At 39.8% G+C, this 20,414-nt stretch overlaps 1 protein-coding gene across 2 annotated transcripts; it reads left to right on the forward strand.

The window, feature by feature from the left end:
* Positions 1-13,637: 13,637 nt before the first annotated feature.
* LOC133524728 (uncharacterized) lies at positions 13,638-20,190 on the forward strand. Of its 2 annotated transcripts, none has more exons than XM_061860872.1 (2): positions 13,638-15,848; positions 17,044-17,160. In XM_061860872.1, exons 1-2 carry the CDS (start codon positions 14,007-14,009, stop codon positions 17,065-17,067), a joined length of 1,866 nt encoding a protein of 621 aa, XP_061716856.1. In that variant the 5' UTR covers positions 13,638-14,006; the 3' UTR covers positions 17,068-17,160. The 2 variants fall into 2 exon arrangements, with proteins under 2 accessions (XP_061716856.1, XP_061716855.1); XM_061860871.1 differs by having other exon boundaries at positions 15,724-15,848; positions 17,044-20,190.
* Positions 20,191-20,414: the final 224 nt, after the last annotated feature.

The raw sequence follows: 20,414 nt of genomic DNA on the forward strand, positions 1-20,414 counted from the left end.
ACTACATTTTTTTACTAAATTAATCTTATCTAAAACAATAAAAATTAAAAAATTATATATATAATCTTGAACATATACAAAAAAAAAAACAAAAGTTAGTCATCGGGCGAGATTCGAACCCGTAACACTCGTTTAGCAGTCCGCGTCTTAACCCGCTGGACCAGACGGACAGTGGCCGGCAACACGAAATTAGCGACCATATTCTGCGTCGAAAGAAAAACGCATGAAAACTCGAAAACACGCGTTTTCCCAAACATAAGACTAATCTAGATAGATTGTATACCCCCAAAAACCCCCATATACCAAATTTCAGCGAAATCGTTAGAGCCGTTTCCGAGATCACAGAAATATATATACATATATGTATATATATATATATACAAGAATTGCTCATTTAAAGGTGTAAGATATATGATAGGCCACCTCTTTGTTTCATATTTGTCTATTGCAAAACGTATCTAGTGACCTATGTACTAACGGTATGAAATGTCCAATGTAAAATAAATCCTAAATGGCTCAGCAATTTAAGCACGTTTAACCACGTCGCTGCTCACTGTCCAATGTTTCGAGTCTTAAGAGGCTTCGGAGTTAAAATGTGATCCATTTTATAATGATATTTGGTACAAGTTTAATTAAAATAACTGTAAGCATTTTAATTCTTTAACACATTCACTGCCGGGAACCCACCTGGTGGGCGCTCGTGAACTTTGTTCAGATGCCGGACAACCCGCTGGGCGGGTTTTTTTGTACGCAGCTATAGACCGCCGGTTTCTGGGGGAGTGCGCCGTTTTTTCTCTGGCAGTGAATGTGTTAAGGTTTCTATTTTTATCTAAAAATAAGTGAAACCGCGAATTAATTAATTTTAAGAACAAGTTGTCCAGTAAGTAGTAGTAATATTTATGTCCATTTTGTAATTGGCTAGTTTCTATAGATTTAAATAGCTCTCTGATATGTTATAGAAAGCTAAGCAAACACAAAAGAGAACTGATAAAAGATAAAATTATCAAAAAGCTTACAAATAGTGTAAGAAAATGTATTCGAGTTTGTATATGCTTATTGGTATATACATGTATTGTTTTTATTGACTACATCCTCGAGCAACACCGGGAGGGGAGTCGGCATTCGCACTATTTCCCCTCTGCCATAGAGAAAAAAGTACATAGAGGATAGTACATGCCCTTTACCAGGCTGACAGTTCAAAAATGACAATCGAATGTCAGTCTTACTCATCGAAAATAGAACACATGTTTGAAGAGCCGCATGTGGGAAATATATATCCCTTAGCCTGGTAAAGGGTTAACCCTTTACCAATGAGAGATAAAGAAGAGTGAATGAGTAAGTAAAGGCTTGTTAAAAATAAGGTTTAAGTCGTACAGTCGCGTTCACAAATATCTTTACAATCCAACGTTCCAAATATATATTTACACGCCTCTAACTCTGACAATAAGACCGTGTTAATATATTTTCCTGTACATATGGTGCTACTTTACCGCCCTAGTGCGGAAAATTTTAAGGGCCATATGTACATACTGTTAAAACGTTGTACAGTACACTTGCAAAAAGGTAATTTCCTACTTTTCGCTCACACTTGCTCGTAAAAGGTGTAACACGCGGGCGATGCGGTCCGTAAATCCTAAATTTCGATCTAGGGTTGTAATGTATGTTTTCATCACACTTGTTAGGCGATGCGGTTCGTAAATCCTGAATTTCAGGCTGTAATGTACAGTCAGCATCAAAAGTAGCGGATCAAATAACGCTTCATAAGTATCTACCATTCTGTAACGGCTTAACAAAAAGTGATGTCTTTAATATAGAACAGCTAAGACTGAGAAAGATATACTTTAGAACGTGAATTTTAGAAATTTATCTATATTTGGAAAAGTTATCCGGGGTTTCAGATGCTTTTGGCGCGTTGTTTCATCAGCTACTTTTGATGCTGTCTGTACATACGTACGAAATTAGGCAGAACTAACTAACTAACTAAACTAACTGCTTTGGCTCAGCGATCCAAAACGAATCTTGGCCTCCGAAACGAGAGAACGCCACCTGTCCCGATCCAGCGCGGTTTCCTGCCATGAATTGGCATTCAGCCGACGCAGGTCCGCCTCCACGACATCACACCAGCGGTACCTGGGGCGCCCGATCGGTCGACGGCCGGTTGGTCGCCCCAAGTACGCTTCCTTGACTACGCGATCCTCCCACATTCTGAGTAGGTGACCGAGCCAGCGAAGCAGCGAAGCGAAATTAGGCCGAAATTTATTTATTTCCTATTTTCCCACTCACAACTGTGATGAATACCTAACATTGCCACGGGCGATACAGGAAATACGAACTCGTGTAAACTATGTCCTCGCCTTCGGCTTCGGGCTTCGATTCACACTCGTTAGTAAATTCTTGTTTACCGCCCTTAATACATAATAACGCCGTGTAAATATATTTCTGAAACATTGACCTGTAAAGATATCTGTGAACTCCTTTTTAATAACAAAGAAGTGTGAGAAATCAGTCCTAGTTAATGAATTTGTCGGATCAAGTAAGTAGGTAATATCTAAATGTAAGTGGTACGAAATTTAATGTTTTATATGTATGAATTGGCATTTGATAAACATGAATTGGTAATTTTTAATTAGTATGAATTATCAATTTATATTAAATCTTGGGAGTAGTGTAAATATGTATGTTCCATCTCAAAACTATTCCGCCAGAGGGCGCCACTTGGTAGTTCGGCAAAGATCCGTTAGATGGCGCCACTTGGTAGTTCGGCAAAGATCCGTTAGATGGCGCCACTTGGTAGTTCGGCAAAGATCCGTTAGATGGCGCCACTTGGTAGTTGTTCATTGATCCCCGTCAGATGGCGTTACTTTGTACGTGTAAGTTAGTTAGTTATCGATGAATTTAAAAAGTTCGGCAAAGATCCGTTAGATGGCGTCACTTGTTCCTTCCGCAATGATCCGTCTTTGTAAGTAAGTTAGCTATGGATCTGTTTAAAAAATATATAGAGGGCGCCACTTGCCCCCTTCCCGCCGCCTCCCCGCCCTCCCCCGCCCCCTCCCCGCCGCTGCCCCTGGCCCTGCGCCCCTTGGTAGTTGTGCATATATCCTCGCCAGTTGGCGCTACTTTCTATGTTTAAGGTATTTATCTCCCGAGGGAAAACTTCGCTAAAATAGATGGCACCACTTTGTACGTGTACGACAAACAAAAAGTGACGAGGTGGCCTCCAGTGGCGAAGGTCGGATTCGAACCAGCGTCTTTAGCTAACCGGGGCGTCTTTAGCCAGTTAACGTCATGAACCCCTAGGCCACCCCGTCACGGTGAAACTGGTCCTAATTTCTCGTTTTTGGCTCAATTTAGGTATTTATCTCCCGACGTGTTGCATCAGCCGCCACCGTGGCGCCGACGGCCACCTGCAAATTCCTACGTGGGCGTCGAGGTCGATCGAGATAAGAGAGAGAATAAGTTAGATTTAAAATATGCATATATATATTTATATATTTATATATTGGCGCTACTTTGTATGTATCTGACGCCACAGAGCACGTGTACGCGTCAAGGTCGAGGTCGATGGCCTCGGCTCGCTCCCGGTGCGGTTGGTTTTGGAGCTTGCGGTCAGCAAATATATGGACTTTGTACTTTTCCAACTGCCCAATAAGTTGGTTTTAAAATATGCATACGGGCATATTTGCAAGAGCACATAATATAGAGTGGTTACAACCGGATAGAAAAATATATTTTTCTTGAATACCTGGGTATTCGATATTTATCCAGGTACTAGTCGTAATGTTAAACATACATGTTTTTACTTACATTACGGGATGTTTCATGTTAATCTAAAAGTTGTAACTATTTCTAGTTACATCTGGTAACATTTACATCACACTTTTTAGAAAAGGGAGTTTCTAAACCTAAGTATGTCGTTAACTAGCAAAGTCGAGTATATCTGTATGTGAATAATAAATAAATATCGAATATCCAGGTATTCAAGAAAAATACATTTTTATATCCGGTTGTAACCACTCTATATTATGTAATAGGTATTTTTTAGCTGACCTAATTCCGATTCCTGGTACTGGTGAACTTATTTATACCACGTCGGTGGCAAATACTGTCCGCCCGATGATAAACTGTCACCGTAGCCTATGGATGCCTGCAACTTTAGAATTGTTACACGCGCATTGCCAACACTTTAAAAACCTATACACTGCTTTTTGAATTGGGAATGGGAAATTTCCTATCGCTCGTTGAACAATAATGTGGAGAAATGATCATGTATGCGCAGGTGTGTAGATAGATAGGTATACTGAAATAAAAAAAAAGTTTAAAAGTGAATGAGTAATTATTTATTTACCAATCATTTAGCTATTTTACAATGTCCCCATGCAAGGGTTTTATTACCATCGTTCAAAATGAATCTCTTTTCATCTTTACCACAGAGAATTTTCTTTCTTCTAATTTGAGTGTACATATTGTGCTTATCACTAATCAAATTATACATGTTATCATAGAGAGTTTTACTCAAGTCTAAACAGGTATAGTATTTATTAAAATTTAACCTACGTACAGCAGCGGCGTTAACACCTTTGTTTTTTTTATACATTTAATTTCGTTATTGTCATCAGAGTCTAATATATACGCATACATTTTTGCCCTTAACGCAACAAATTCTCGTATTATTCTTCCATTGTTTTCATCCTTCATCATGCCCACAACCTTTTTATTGACTTGTGGTAAATTATATACGTTGTTTTGAGGCAAATCTGAAGTGTCAAATCTGCTATGCAAGTCAGGTTTAATGTCTTCGTAAAAGTTATCTGTTTTGATATGATAAACAAAAGAATCGGTGTCCGTGTATAAAAGGCTTACATTATCACCGTATTTATTTAACATGTAATCATAGTGAAAGTTGTACATGATTTGTTTACTCAAATCTAATACACTAAAACCTACATAAATAGGTTTGTCATATACAATTATGGTTTTGTTCATTTGCACAGCTACTAGTTCTTCAGAGAAAATAGAGGCACTGTGGAAATTTGGTCTGGAAATGTAACGATCGAGACCATATGTAGGTTTTTTTCGTTGTTTATGTTCGCTGTGCAAAGTATCCCACCGTTTACACAACTTGACATCAACCCTTTTCTCGACATTTTCAATAGTTTTCCCGAATATGGAGTTATTCATGAGTTTAAAGAAATCTTTTTCAAAACTGTTTTTAGCTTGGATTCTCATTTGCGAATTTAAGTCAATATATGATTTTAGCCAAGATGATTGATTGAAAGTGAGAATTCTATGAATTTTCTTACAAATTAAACCTTTTTCTATATAAAGTTTGAGGTTAGCATGGTGCACGACATAATTGGTTTTGTTATCGAACGTTAGCAATAACTTTTTAATTTTACCTTCAATTGGTAGCTTGGTTTCAGCACAGAAAGGGTAATCATTATGCAAGTCATGTAAGCTATGCGGATACTCCAAATCTACTTCCAATATATATCCAACATCAGAGTCTATCCGCTGTGTCGATATATCAAACAGTTTAACCTCGTCTTCACTCATCCACCTAAAGTTATCGATTGGAAGCGGACGTCGCATGGCATCACCGTAAAGATTATTTATATCCAAATAGATGATAAAACTGCTGTCCTGATTCATGTCATAATCATGCATAAATACATTATTGGCCTTAGCATAGCGGTTTGACGCTTGACATACACCACCTCTTATACCTTTCTTTATAAATTGAATCATTTCATAGTCCGTAAACAATTCTAGGCATACTTCGGTATGTTTCAACATGGCGTCCCAACTCAAACCGGGTGCAGTGACATATTGACACGGATCTAATTCATACGCACCTAAACACACTTGTCTAAAGTTTTCAAACACTTCAGCCAATAATAGAACATCTGTCTTTAAATATAAGTCACAGTATTCACCCAGAGTTGTAATATTGAACGCATCCCAAACATCTTTTGCATGTTGGTAATCCTCATTGGAAATATTTAAGTCCGTGAGGCTGCTATAGAAGGCGGCCTGAGGGGGTAGCGCAGTTTCCTCAAGCCGCCTCCAGTCACTTACATACTCGTAAGGAAAAACTCCTTTACGCGTAAGTAACTTCATATATTTCTCACGCTCGTAACAATTATCGGATGGTGGTAAGAAATGTGGTAGTATTTTGAATTGGTCCTGTGAAAGGTTTGAAACTAGTTTATCCAGGCTACTTGACATGAATTTATACGAGTCGACAAACCTAAGACTGTATTCGTTAATCTCTAAATTGAATGAAATATATTTTTCCTTGTTAATGGGAATGCAGGTTAACTTTCCCTTAATCTTGGCTAATTCCTTAATGAATAGATGACAATCGTAACCGCTCAAATTGTGAAAGACGACTGGTATAAACTTTGGTAATTGGTAATTCAAATTACATGAATTGTGTGTTTTGCCTCTAATATTACCCGTTAAATGACAATGATCAATTACATAAGCTTCATCATCTCCAATTTTTTTCTTGCAAATATGACATATATTGGAGGATGTGTTAGCACCGGTGCTGTCGCTGTAATTTTTTTTTGGTGGTACGACTTTTTGCAAGATTTTTATGATTCTATCAGCGTCTTCACGAATGCTCTGTATAAATTTCTCCACACAATCTTCACCGCGATAGATAACAAATTTGGATAAATTATTGTCATATTCACAATGAATATAATAGGAAAAACTACATGGCACATGTTTATGGGTGTTACAAGTAGCACTTGTAGTATTAGACTTTTCATTAGCTAATGGAACTAAAATCGATTCAAAGTCACCATAAATTACAAATGGCACTTTCATTTTATTTTTATAATTTTTGAAACGTAAGTATTTATTATTAGGCTTAGGTAGCTCTACAAGTGTCTCCCCACAACCAATTGCTCGGTGTCGATCTAGTTTATTTTTATTTGCAAAGGGGTGTAAACACCCATCACATATCCATGTTTTTTCTGTGTGTTTAGTAATTTGCGAACGCACCAAACGAGACAAATTTTTAATCCAACAATAATGTGAAACATCACCTCTCTCAAAATATAACAAATTTACATGATTTTCGCAAGACATTTTCGAAATACGTAGAGGTACAATAGTCAGACCCCTGTCATCCCTTTTCTTATCTGTATCAATACCATATACATTAACACTGATTTTATTAAATTTTTCAAACGTTTTAATGTCCGAGAGACAAACCGGATCTTTTATACCTGTCACGTTAAAAATGTCTGTATAATGTGGGTACGATGAGGGACGATCACTGTTTTTATCAACTGGATAGAGAGCACTAATGATGGCCCAAAAAAAGCACTTGTTATCTTGATTTTTCACGTTAACACATGCATTCTTCGATTGCACCTCGGGTGGCAGTGGTATATATGTAGATCCTTTGAGTGGTTGATATTTGTTAACGTTGACGTTGAGAAACTCAATCTTCTCGAGACCCCAACCGCTGTCCCTTTCGTTGAAATCTTCACATTTTTTGGAAATACACAAGGATATTTGTTCAAAATACGATGGAAAATCCATACAGTCTTTATGCAGAGCCACGTTTTTTGTGTTGAATGACTTTAGATCACGTATCACTTCACCTTCAGCATTGGTTTTCACAAAAGTACCAAAGAGTTCAACATTTATTTTTACATGTTTATGTGTTTTTAGTTCAATGGTAATCAGCTTTTCAAGCGTTTCTCCAATATTCAACAAATACATTTTAGGATCCAAAATGTCTGCACTCCCATTAATCCGGTATGTAATTATTCTGCACTTGAAGGCACTGTCAACAATGTAAACAGCACCGTCGGCAGACTTTTCTTGTGCACAAAGCAGGATGTGGCGGTCACTTTCCGAATGAGATATCAAACAGTTTGATAATACATCTTCGTTACAAAAGTTGCAATGATGTAACAACGCCATGGTGATGCTTCAATTCACTCGCTCAGACAACGGTACGGTCGTGCCGTGAGGCGGGCTGCGGGCAACTGACATCATGCCATGCGCTGGCGTCTGCGGTGCGCGGCGAAGCGGGGAAGGGGAGCCTAGCCGGCGCCGCGCCCACGCATGATTTGCACGTGTCAAGGTCGACCTCGACTCGTGCGCTGACGTCTGCGGTGCGCGGCGAAGCGGGGAAGGGGAGCCTGGCCGGCGACGCGCCATGCGACGCCCACACATGATTTGCACGTGTCGACACAGAGTGAGTCATTATTGCATCATCGGGCTTGACTGAGAATGGTTAGAGAAAACGGGGATTTCCCGTCGACCAAACACAAGTGAATGATTACATATCTTCAAGTATACTCTGGTGAACCCACTTTGTGAGTAGAAAAAAAAGACGTAATATTCAATTATTACTGCGCGTTATTACTGTACAGCCTACAATTGCATTGGTGTAGGGGAGGAAGAAAGATAAGGTTCTATGTTAAAATAAATAATAAATAGGTTAGTTATTGTTTTTTATTTTTATTTTCATGAAACTTTAACCGTTTCAATTGAAAATATAGGTATTACACAAAATATCGGTGGCATAACACTTGATTTCAGAGTCGACAATATCGTTTACATTGCACAAACTACCTATAATATTGCGTGCATGTTGAACATTAGCGGGGTGATATATCTTGAAATGTTTCTTGAAGAAGTTGAGACGGTTTTCGTAGGTAGACTTTATTTTGTTCAAGTATCCGATACGTGCGTTAATACACTCCATAACACATTCGATATGACTCCATTCCATGTGGTTTATCACCAAGGGGTGTGTGTTCGTCACCGGTTCATAGTCACAGCTGAGTAAAAGTAACGGTACAGGAGAGATACACATCCGAAGACGATCGCACTGAATCAGCTCTGGTGAAACACACATTGGGCTATGAAAGAAGTTTCCAATGACGTCAACTTTTTCCGCAAACATTGCATTCCATTCTTCACAGGTGAGTTCATAATGGCCATTAAAACTGACACAGGTATGTAATCTGATTTTAGCTTGAATAAACTGCAACTTCAAGTATACATGGATATTTGCAATCGGAGCACTTGCACCAGCAGGACAGCGTTTGAGATTGTAGACACTCTTGCTCAGCTCACAGCAACCATCACCAGCACCGGAACAATCAATCGACGGTGTGTAAGAAGGTAAAAAAATGTTTGAATAATTCATTTTTTAAACGTATTTTCAAAGTTCCAAGACACGTTTACAATTGAGGGTGGTCAATGCTCTACTGAATGATTTTACGTGTGGCACTGGTGAGAGCGTTGTACTCAAACAGTGAATCATTGATAATGAGACAGTATGCCGTGGTGTTGGCAGGTACATTCTCTTTAAACTCCATTTCCAATTTAATATCAATAGCACCAGCTCCCGAGTTGAAGCTGTCACACTGTCTGGACGTGTCAATGACTATTAATGGAGAGTGTGTCTTGTAATGAGCATAATTTACTTGAGGGCTGGTATGATCACGGCTGTAGTACGATCGTTGGAAATTGGTAAATGCGTCATATAAGAGCGCATAGTTGTTTGTTTTAAATTCAGCCGAAAAAGGATCGTATGGATAATACTGTGCGTTCAAATACACCCTGCAATTAGTAAGATTACAATGGTCGAATATACTCATATCTTTGGTCTTGTCGTTCCTGCGTGCCGTTTGGAAACCAACAATGAGATAGCGAGGTTTCTCAAGCTGAGTACTAGTCTTGATGCACCAAATATGACGTTCTGAGGAAGGTAGTATGGGATATTCATACAGTTCCCACGTGCGGAACGCTATCTGAACTGGTATGCTGCCCTCAACATACGACATTAAGCGCAGTTTCTCCTTATCAGATACTTTTATGACTGGCATCCTCCATGTGACACGAGTGATTTCAATCTCACCATTTGGAGTCGGCGGTTTTGGTACCGTATTCGGATCAACGGGTGCTAAATCTAAACAGTTTACATCTATACTGGCGCGATTTAATATCAACTCGTGTTTCCCATTCATTATTACCTTCTTGTAATCCTCGGCGAAACCCAAGAAATGAGATAGTGGTATGGTTAATGTAAACTTGTCATGTATCTTTTTAGCACCAACTTCCCACCCCGCAGTCTGAAGACTATGGTCCATTTCCTTGGTGTATGAGATTAGTCCCTTAATGGTGGATGTGATGCCGCAGTTTCTCGCTCGATCAATCTCCACACCGTTCAATTCATAACGAATGTCTTGAAATAAAAAAGCAGCACCATTGTTGACCAGTAGACAGCCTTTCTCCACAGTGCCTTCCACTAATATTTGACTTTGACTCGGTAGTAGAATTAGATCTTGACGGTTGATACATATGTGGATGTTATCGTTGTTTTTGAAAGAGTCATTATACGGAGTGTATGGGTGAAATTCTATACTTTCTATACTGTCATCGAATAACACCTTCTCACCAATGTTTAAGATAGATGACGAGGACATACTTTGAAACCGATACTCTGTAAAAATGTACTGTTTTCTCTAGTCAATTTCCTTGGTTGTTGTTGTTTTTGTAGTGACTGCCGCTGTCTCTCGTTAATACGACGAGTTGTAGTAGTTCTCTCGACGAGAGCAAGATCTCGACTAGTTGTGAAGGTGTTGTTACCAAGGCTTTTATTGTTATGTATAATCATTTTTTTTTTTACTTTTTACGAATATGCAAACGAAGTGCAATGCTTTCACCTCGGAAATTTACCGTATTACCGTGCTCGTTTACAATGCGCAATTCAATGTTTTGTATGCGATTGTTACTCTTCTTGACGGGTAGATATATAATATTGGTAGGTTGTTCAATAATTTGGTAGCCGGGCGGGACGTCAGGTGAAAACTCGTGTAAAACATGTGACGGCTTGTTGTTTACGAATGAGCCCTCCACAATATTGCACTCTATTCTTATAGTGTTTGTAATGATTATATTAATTGTTTTATCCGACCAATGTGATGTTTTTGCTTTAAGCTTTTTCGCTGAATAACCAAACAATGACCCTATGCTGTTTGGTTTGTCAAAGCGAATATCATACTTTGGCGAGAATATCATACACTTGGAGGTATTGTTATTTACAAAGATATCCACCAATTTTTCACCATCACCTTTAGCCCTCTTTGTCATTTCCTCGTTCAAGAGGTGTATTATACTGGAGAGCTCGTATGAACCTTCAGGAATTGCGATTACATCATCCCCATAGTGAAACATATTATTGCTCTTATCAACATTAGGAATAGTGTTGAAAGTCTTAAAGTACACGAGAGCACACTCGTAAAAACCATCATTGTCCAATTCTAGAGCCGGTTGAAAGTCTACATTCAACACAGGCTCGTTACCGCTCAGACTTATTGTGAATGATGTCATAGACATGATACTGACGGGTAGACGATTAATGTAAGAATGAAACTACGCATGTAATGCTCATTATATTTATTTAAAACAAACGCTTAGCATTGGTACACAGGAAGGCCAAACATAAGTGTCCACAATTTACAGTATTAAATTTCTGTAATCGATTGTAATTATACTCTACTCGCATGTTGCGCTGTTGTTTGGTACTAGCGGAATCATTTATATAATCAATAAACTCTCGAGGTGGTCTCAAATCACCAAAGCTATCAAAATATAGACAATAATTACCCTTTTTCGCATAGGCACACCAATGTGTACCTTCACCCTGCTGAGAGTCTAAATTGATAATACCAGTTTCATAATAGTGAGGTTTCTTTGGGAGATTATCTCGCATGAAAACACCCCTAAAGTAGGGGATTTTCTCTCTACGTGCAAATCTCACAATGTCCACATCGGTGAGAGCTTGACCAATCGGAGGTAAATCTAATTTCTTGTTTTTTTTTTTTTTCGCCACTTTTGCAGTTGCCGTTACTGTTGCTGCTGCTGCTGCTGCTGCTGCTTCATTAGCCGGTGTAATGTAGAGTCCCATTCCACGTTTATAAGGTGCTAAATATAAACCTCTACCGACAATCTTGCTTTCATTGTTATTATTATTATTTCTATTCCTGACCATTTCATAAATATTTTTAGCAGCAGTGGTAACACCGCCGGCCAAAGTTCCCGTGGCTGCTAAAGCACCCAGTAGCGGTATCAAAGCTGGTAGGAAACCGCCTCTCTTAGGTATTGGAATGACTCGCTGTTTCTGTTGTCCCTTAACAATTTTCCCTTTAACAAAATGTTTCGCAGCTTTTACACCCACTTTTAGTAGTGTATTAGTAGTTGTATCCTTCTTTTTCGCAATGTGTTTTTTTACAGCATCACGACTTGCTTTAATGACTTTTGATATGGGAATCATACCCATACCGTGTTTAACTTTATATTTCATAATCTTATCTACCGCTAACGCGGCAATACGTTCACCAATTGAATTGTTACCACGCCAACGATTTTCAGCAGCTTGGGCCAATCGCAAATCTGCTTGATGACGTCCCTCCAATGTTTTATCACGTGAGTAGGCAATATCGTGTAATTTACAAGCTTCGTCAAGCGGATTCACACCGGGATCGTTGCGAGCCAATCTCTCCTTCAATCTAGTACCGGGACCGCAATAATTGTAACCGGGTATGTGCGCTTCGAATGGTAGATTATTAATTAAATTATTTATAATACCCCCACCGCTACTATGAGATCGCAGTCGTCTAGGTCGTTTGGGATTATGCTTAACACTAACCCCGCCAATGTGTGTTATCATCTCAAGTATCTATACTTGACTGTGTACGTGAGTATAAAGTATGCCTATATATCTATATAATATTTAAACCTTTGAAATTTGATCATGTATGTGTGTATGTGTGAGTATAAAATACATGTCCTAACGATTTGATACATCACAGTGAAATGAAGCTTAAAAAACAAAACACGTCACTGGCTATTAAAGATTGGAGTGTTGTGCTAGATGATAATGTGAAACCAGCAATGACTCATCGCTCCCTTAAACATGGCTCGTTGCTGGCGAATAACATTAGATGTCTCATCTGTGGACCTTCCAACTGTGGCAAGACAAATGTTCTGTTGTCTCTGCTCTTACATCCGAACGGTGTAAAGTTTCATAATGTTTATCTTTATTCGAAATCATTGAATCAACCTAAATACAAGTTTCTGAGTGACGTTTTAGAGCAAGCGGGTGACATACCGTTTCACACGTACAATGATAAGAGTCAAGTCGTCCCACCGGAGGAAGCTGCGGAGGACAGCGTCATTGTATTTGACGATGTGGCTTTGGAAGATCAAGATGCCATTCGTCAGTACTTTGCAATGGGACGTCATCGTTGGTTAGATTGTTTCTACTTATGCCAGACATATAGTAGGATACCTAAACAGTTGGTACGTGATAATGCCAATCTTATATTGCTATTCAAACAGGACGAGTTGAATTTAAAACATGCCTATGACGATCACGTGAACACCGATATGGGTTGGGAAAAGTTTAAGGAAATTTGTCGCGAGTGTTGGCAGAAAAAGTATACTTTTTTAACAATCGACAAGGAGAGAGACATTAATAAGGGTCGATATCGTAAAGGATTTGACGTTTTCATTATTGTATAAAATTTAGTGTCATCTCCGGTTTATTATCAGTTTTATGTTGTCAGCTACTGAAGAACAACGTCGTTTAATTTATATCCTATCTGTTTAAGCGTTATAAGTAATTGCGATTTATTGTCAACATAGTTTTTTTTTGGTATCTCAAACGGCGCCACACGCCCATAGATAGTGTCAATTGTTTCATCGCTCTCGCTCTCTCTATCAAAAATGGCTGCACGCGTAAGTCCATAAGCTCTGTGTTAAAAATAATAAAATTAGTTTTAATGCACAAATATTGTGCATCATAATGTAAAGTCGAAATAAAAGACTATTGTGTTAAATCCAACGTTTTATTGAAAAGTTATCCACCAGTGAACCAGCTTACCCATTTATCCAAATTGTGCCGGCCACATGGTCGGACATGGTCCAATCGAACCGAATAAGAACGAAATTACAAGATTATCACCATGGAATATATAAAATTACAGCAAAATATAGAAGAGATAATTGACAAGGCCGCTTCTAACCTCAAAAAATCACCGAAATCGCGTATGACCAACACGTACTTACAAGCAAGGTTAGATCTTCTCGAAGGAAATTGGAAATCTTTCGAGAGCAACCATCAAACGATTTTGTTAGAATCTAAGGATCCAAGCAATACGTACTTCACAAATGAAACCTATGACAGAGTCGAAGAAAAATATATTGATTATAAGTGTCAGTTAAAAGAGGCCTTGGAAAAAATCAAATCAACAATGTCAACATCCTCAACTCACACACATAATAATCTACAGAGTGAATCAAATCCATCAAGTGCAGTGAAGCTACCCAGAATTATAATCCCCGTATTTTCTGGCAAGTATGCGGAGTGGCCTACTTTTCACGACCTATTCGAATCTGTGATCAATAACAACCAGACTTTAGCACCTGTACAAAAGCTCCACTACTTAAAGGGTCATCTGACGGGTGAAGCAGAGCAGTTAATACGACACACACCTATAACGGATGCAAATTATGAACAATGTTGGACATTATTGAAGAAACGTTACAGCAACACTCGCTACATCTCATCGTGCATACTTAACCGCTTAATAAGCCAAAAGACTTTAACCGCAGCATCTTCTTATGGTGTCAAACAAATATTAGACACAACAAATGAATGTTTAAGTGCTCTGACCAACATGAATATTGATGTTTCAACATGGGATCTTATCATCATCCACCTGATCATACAGAAGCTTGACCAGGAATCCCGGAAAGAATGGGAACACAAGATAAGTGATTACTCAGATAAAATACCAACGTTTAGTGAATTTTCAACATTCCTAGAATCCAGATTCAGAGCATTGGAGTTCTTAGAGCCAAGTACTAAGAAAGAAACAAGATTAAAAGAAACAGAGCGACCTAAAGTGTTCAGCATTACCTCATCAGCATCATCAGTATCCTGCCCATTTTGTGCAGAGGCTCACTTGTTGTACCAATGTAAGCGGTTTAGCCAGGACTCTGTACAACAACGGAGGGACTTTGTCAAAAGTAAGGCGTTGTGCTTCAATTGCTTTGGAGCAAAGCATTCTGCAACACACTGCAAGCGAGACACAACATGTAGGCGCTGCGGCCGCCGTCACCACTCCCTATTGCATCTGGACAGCGAGCAACCACCTTCAGCGCAACCAAGCCGAGCCGTTGAAGGGGTGAAGATCCACAACCAACAGCCGAGTACCCATGAGAAGTCGGAACAGAAGGAACCTGGGCCTGGTAACATAGTGGCTCACGCTGCCGAAAGTTCAGGTTCATCGAATAGTGAGATAATATTAACAACGGCATTAGTTAAGGTAGAAAATAAAGGAAACTGTCATATACTTAGGGCATTTCTTGACCAGGGTGCACAATTATCATTCGTGACCGAGCGTGCTGTACAATTGCTTCAGTTACACAAGATACCTGTTAATGTTAGTGTTGATCCCTCAGGGCTGGGCGGAGAAAAAATCCCCTTGTCAGTCCCAATTAAACACAAAGTTCAATTCAAAATACAATCCATTTGTAGCTCTTTTAGTTGCGTTGTTCAAGCATATGTGGTAAGTCAGGTAACTAATCCCATTCCTTCACAGAAAGTTGAGATTCATGATTGGCAGGAGTTGAAGAAATTAAAGATGGCAGATCCAGGATATGACACTCCAGGCCATGTGGACATGTTGCTGGGTGCTGAGGTGTATGGACTGACCCTGACAGAGGGTATTGTACGTAATCCGACGTCCACGCTGACAGCACAGAACACCGCTTTGGGCTGGATCCTGTCAGGAAGAACACAAGTGAGTAACCATTCTAATAGCTTTATAACTGCTCATATTCTGGATAACTCCATTAATGACACTCTCCGTAAATTCTGGGAAATAGAAACTGATCAGCCTCGCACCTTGTTGTCTAAGGAGGACCAAGTGTGTGAGGAGCATTATGCATCCACTACAACTAGAGACTGTACAGGTCGCTATGTTGTTAGTCTCCCATTTCGTGATGAAGATCCATCATGTCAGTATGGCGAATCACGGAAAGTGGCTTTAAGGAGATTTCTCTCATTGGAGAAAAAGATGGATAGCAATCCACTCCTAAAGCAGGAATATACCAAAGTGATCAATGAATATTTATCACTAAATCACATGGAACTTATCCAAGACCAGCGGGACGCTGCGAGACCTGGCTGTGTGTACATGCCTTACCATGCCGTGATTCGCAGCGACAAATCCACAACCAAGTTTCGCATGGTTTTTGACTGCTCTTCTAAAGGTATTAATGGCAGGTCCTTGAATGATGATCTCTTGGTTGGTCCACGACTACAACCAGAACTGCGTCATATCATCATGAAATGGCGTATTCATCCAATTTGCTTTATAGCAGATATTATAAAAATGTACAGGCAGGTTAAAGTCGTGGACAAACACACTGATTTCCAACGCTTGCTGTGGCGTGAGAGTTCTGATGACATTGTAAAGGATTACAGGATGTTACGTGTAACTTTCGGGGTCTCATCAGCTCCCTATCTTGCAGTCAAAAGTTTACAGCAAGTGGCTAAAGATGATGGTAAAGATTATCCATTGGCTGCAGAAAGGGTGCTGACAGATTTCTATATGGATGATTTCATGAGTGGGTGTGAGACAGATGATCAAGCCATCCAAATCTATTCGGAAATAGTTAGTTTGCTAAGTAAAGCTGGGTTTGAATTACAAAAATGGGCAAGCAATAGTCAAAGATTAATGGAAACAATTTATCCACACCCGGTTACCAGCTCTGACAAAGACATAAAACTGGATGACATGATCAAAATCCTAGGCTTGTCTTGGAATCATCAGACTGACTCATTTCACTATAAGGTTAACTTACCTCCACAGCCAACCCCCGTCACCAAGCGGAACATCTTGTCTGACATATCACGTCTCTTTGATCCACTGGGATGGATTTCCCCAGTCATTATCCGAGCCAAGATATACATGCAAAAACTGTGGGTTTCAGGTCACTCGTGGGACGAGGAAGTGACTTCCAACTTGCTGACAGAGTGGAATGAGTTCCGTGAGCAGCTCCCGGTTCTCAACGACTTCATCATGCCAAGATGGGTTGGCGTCAGGCAAGACGCGAGTGATATCCAGCTGCATGGGTACTGCGACGCCTCCAACGACGCTTACGCAGCAGTCGTATACCTGAGGGTAGTGGATCATGAAGGTAATGTTACTGTCCATTTAGTCGCAGCCAGAACGAAGGTCTGTCCAATCCGCCAAATTTCCACACCCCGACTTGAACTTTCCGGAGCAGTACTCTTATCCAAACTGCTGGCAGAAGTATCCACTGTCTTATCCATGCCAGTCAGTCATTGCAGGGCTTGGACAGACTCAACCATAGTCCTCGCATGGCTTCAAGGTGAGCCGAACCGTTGGACAACGTTTGTTGCCAATCGCGTCACTGAGATCCTATCCATACTAAACCATGATCAGTGGGCGCATGTAGAATCCACCAGCAACCCGGCAGACTGTGCAAGTCGAGGAATGTCACCATCTGATTTCATCCAATTCGAGTTGTGGGTCCATGGCCCAGCTTGGCTACATGACCCTAACTACCAGCATCCAACATCCGAGCCCGTATCCACTGAGCTAGAAGCAAAGCCCATGAAAGTCCAGGTATGTACAGTTTTATCCCCTGCTCAGCCATCCGAAGAGTTGAGTGCTTGGACTAAATACTCATCTTTAACAAAGGCAGTAAGAGTAGTAGCTTACTGTCTCAGATTTTGTAAAAAACTGAAAGGAGAATCTTTTCCATCCTATCTGACCGCAAGAGAGCTTGATAATGCCTTGAAGGTAGGTATTAAAGCAAGTCAATTGTCAGCCTTTCCCCGGGAGTTAACTAACCTGAATAACTCTAATCCACTTCCCCGGAGAAGCATTATCTTATCATTGTGTCCCTTCTTGGACGAGGATGGCATTATGAGAACGCGAGGTAGGATTGAGCATAGCGATCATTCTTATAATGTAAAGCATCCTATCATAATGCCTCATGACCATCACTTGTCAAAGCTGATTGTGAGCGACGCTCACTCAAGGACTCTCCACGGAGGCCCCCAACTCACCCTAAATTATGTAAGATCCAAGTTTCTAATTATTAATGCCAAAAGCTTGATTAGACATATTTTAAGTAAATGTGTGAGATGTATAAAGTACAAAGTCACCAAAACTCAACCCTTCATGGCTGATTTACCCAGTAGCAGGGTGACTGTTGCTCGACCGTTCCACCGCACCGGGTGCGACTATGCAGGCCCTATAAATATCAGAATATCCAAAGGTAGAGGATGCAAGAGCTATAAGGGCTATATAGCACTGTTTGTATGTATGGTAACCCGTTGTATCCACCTGGAGGCAGTAAGTTCACTTACCACTGAAGGGTTTCTAGCTGCTTATAGACGGTTCGTGGCACGTCGAGGACCCTGTAAGGAGATTTGGAGCGACAATGGGTCCAACTTTGTCGGTGCATCCAAGGAACTGCGCATCCTCTTCCAGCAGGGCGAGGCTTCTGTCATGAAAGAGGTTGCTGAGGCCTTAGCTAATGAAGGTACTGAATGGCATTTTATTCCACCCCGGGCTCCCAATTTCGGTGGACTCTGGGAGGCGGGTGTCGCCTCTACTAAATATCATTTGAAACGGGTCCTAGATGGCACCACTCTCACGTTTGAGGAGTTATCAACGGTTTTAGCACAGGCTGAGGCTTGTCTAAACAGTAGGCCCATGTACCAGCTGCCATCAAATGAAGTGGACACGAGTCCACTCACCCCGGGACACTTTCTAGTTGGCGAAGCTCTGGTAACCGCGCCAGATCGCAACTATGAAGATTCTAAAATCAGCCCTTTACATAGATGGCAGCTCACCCAGAAGATTATGCAGCAGTTCTGGCGAAAGTGGTCTCAGGAGTACCTAACAACGCTCTATCAGAGGTACAAATGGACTAAGTTGACCCCAGAGCCACAGGTAGGTGACGTAGTGTTAGTCAAGGAGGATGATCTCCCGCCCTCGATGTGGTTATATGGGTTAGTACAAGAAAAGCACCCTGGTCCAGACAATGTCACTAGAGTCGTTACCTTAAAATGTAAACATTCCAAACTTATGAGACCTGTTTCCAAATTAATAGTGTTGCCTGTTGCCAACTAGTATTATTTGCCATGTAGTTAAAGTTATAGTTTCCTGTATTCTTATTTTGCTACCAGTCAGAGCAAGACTAAGAGTATGTTATTAATATGTGTTAAATTTAGTTGTAGGTACCCAAATGGTACTGTAAAATTCATATGGTTGATACTGTTACTGTATAACTTTAGGTTCTTACTCGTAATGAAGTTCCTACAAGGTTGTTACTGAAGTCTCTATTAATACTTCTAAATTCTACTAGTATGTAAAACTATACAAGTGTACTTATTCAAAATGACTGATAGGAAAGAGTACTAATTGTATAAATATTGTAATAGGTATACTTATAAGTTTTTATTTTTTCTAAATTACATTTATGTGTTATGTAGTAATTAAAGGGTTTTTAACCTTCAGGTGATTTCTGGATACTCACTTTTACGGGTATGTTAGTAAATGTTAGTTAACATGCTAAAGTTAGCATACAATGTTACTTGTCTTAGTCAGCCTGTTTTCTCTATCTCTATAGATTGTAATCAAAGTTGTTCATGATCTCTGCCTTATATGGTGAACAGTGTATTTGTATTGTTTATGTTTAAAAAATTTAGATGGAGTGCAAAGTTATCTATTGATGTCATGTTAACTCGTTTTCATGTTAGTTTAGTACGTTAGTAATGTTCAGTTCCTAAACCTTGTTATGTATGTACTGTTGTATGATGTCATGGCGGGCGGTAGGAAGAACATACTGTTCTTGGCGGGCGGAATGTTTAAGCGTTATAAGTAATTGCGATTTATTGTCAACATAGTTTTTTTTTGGTATCTCAAACGGCGCCACACGCCCATAGATAGTGTCAATTGTTTCATCGCTCTCGCTCTCTCTATCAAAAATGGCTGCACGCGTAAGTCCATAAGCTCTGTGTTAAAAATAATAAAATTAGTTTTAATGCACAAATATTGTGCATCATAATGTAAAGTCGAAATAAAAGACTATTGTGTTAAATCCAACGTTTTATTGAAAAGTTATCCACCAGTGAACCAGCTTACCCATTTATCCAAATTGTGCCGGCCACATGGTCGGACACTATCAACATATTAGCATCGGCCGTACCAAAAGCAGCAGCAGCAGCAAAAGCAGCATCAGCACATACACTATAAAATAAAATATGTTTGGTAATAAAAAGTTGAAACGGAAACTCGTAGATTCCATTGAGAGTGTAAAGAGAA

Source organism: Cydia pomonella, chromosome 14, assembly GCF_033807575.1.
Source record: "Cydia pomonella isolate Wapato2018A chromosome 14, ilCydPomo1, whole genome shotgun sequence".
NCBI classification, from domain to species: Eukaryota; Metazoa; Arthropoda; class Insecta; order Lepidoptera; family Tortricidae; genus Cydia; species Cydia pomonella.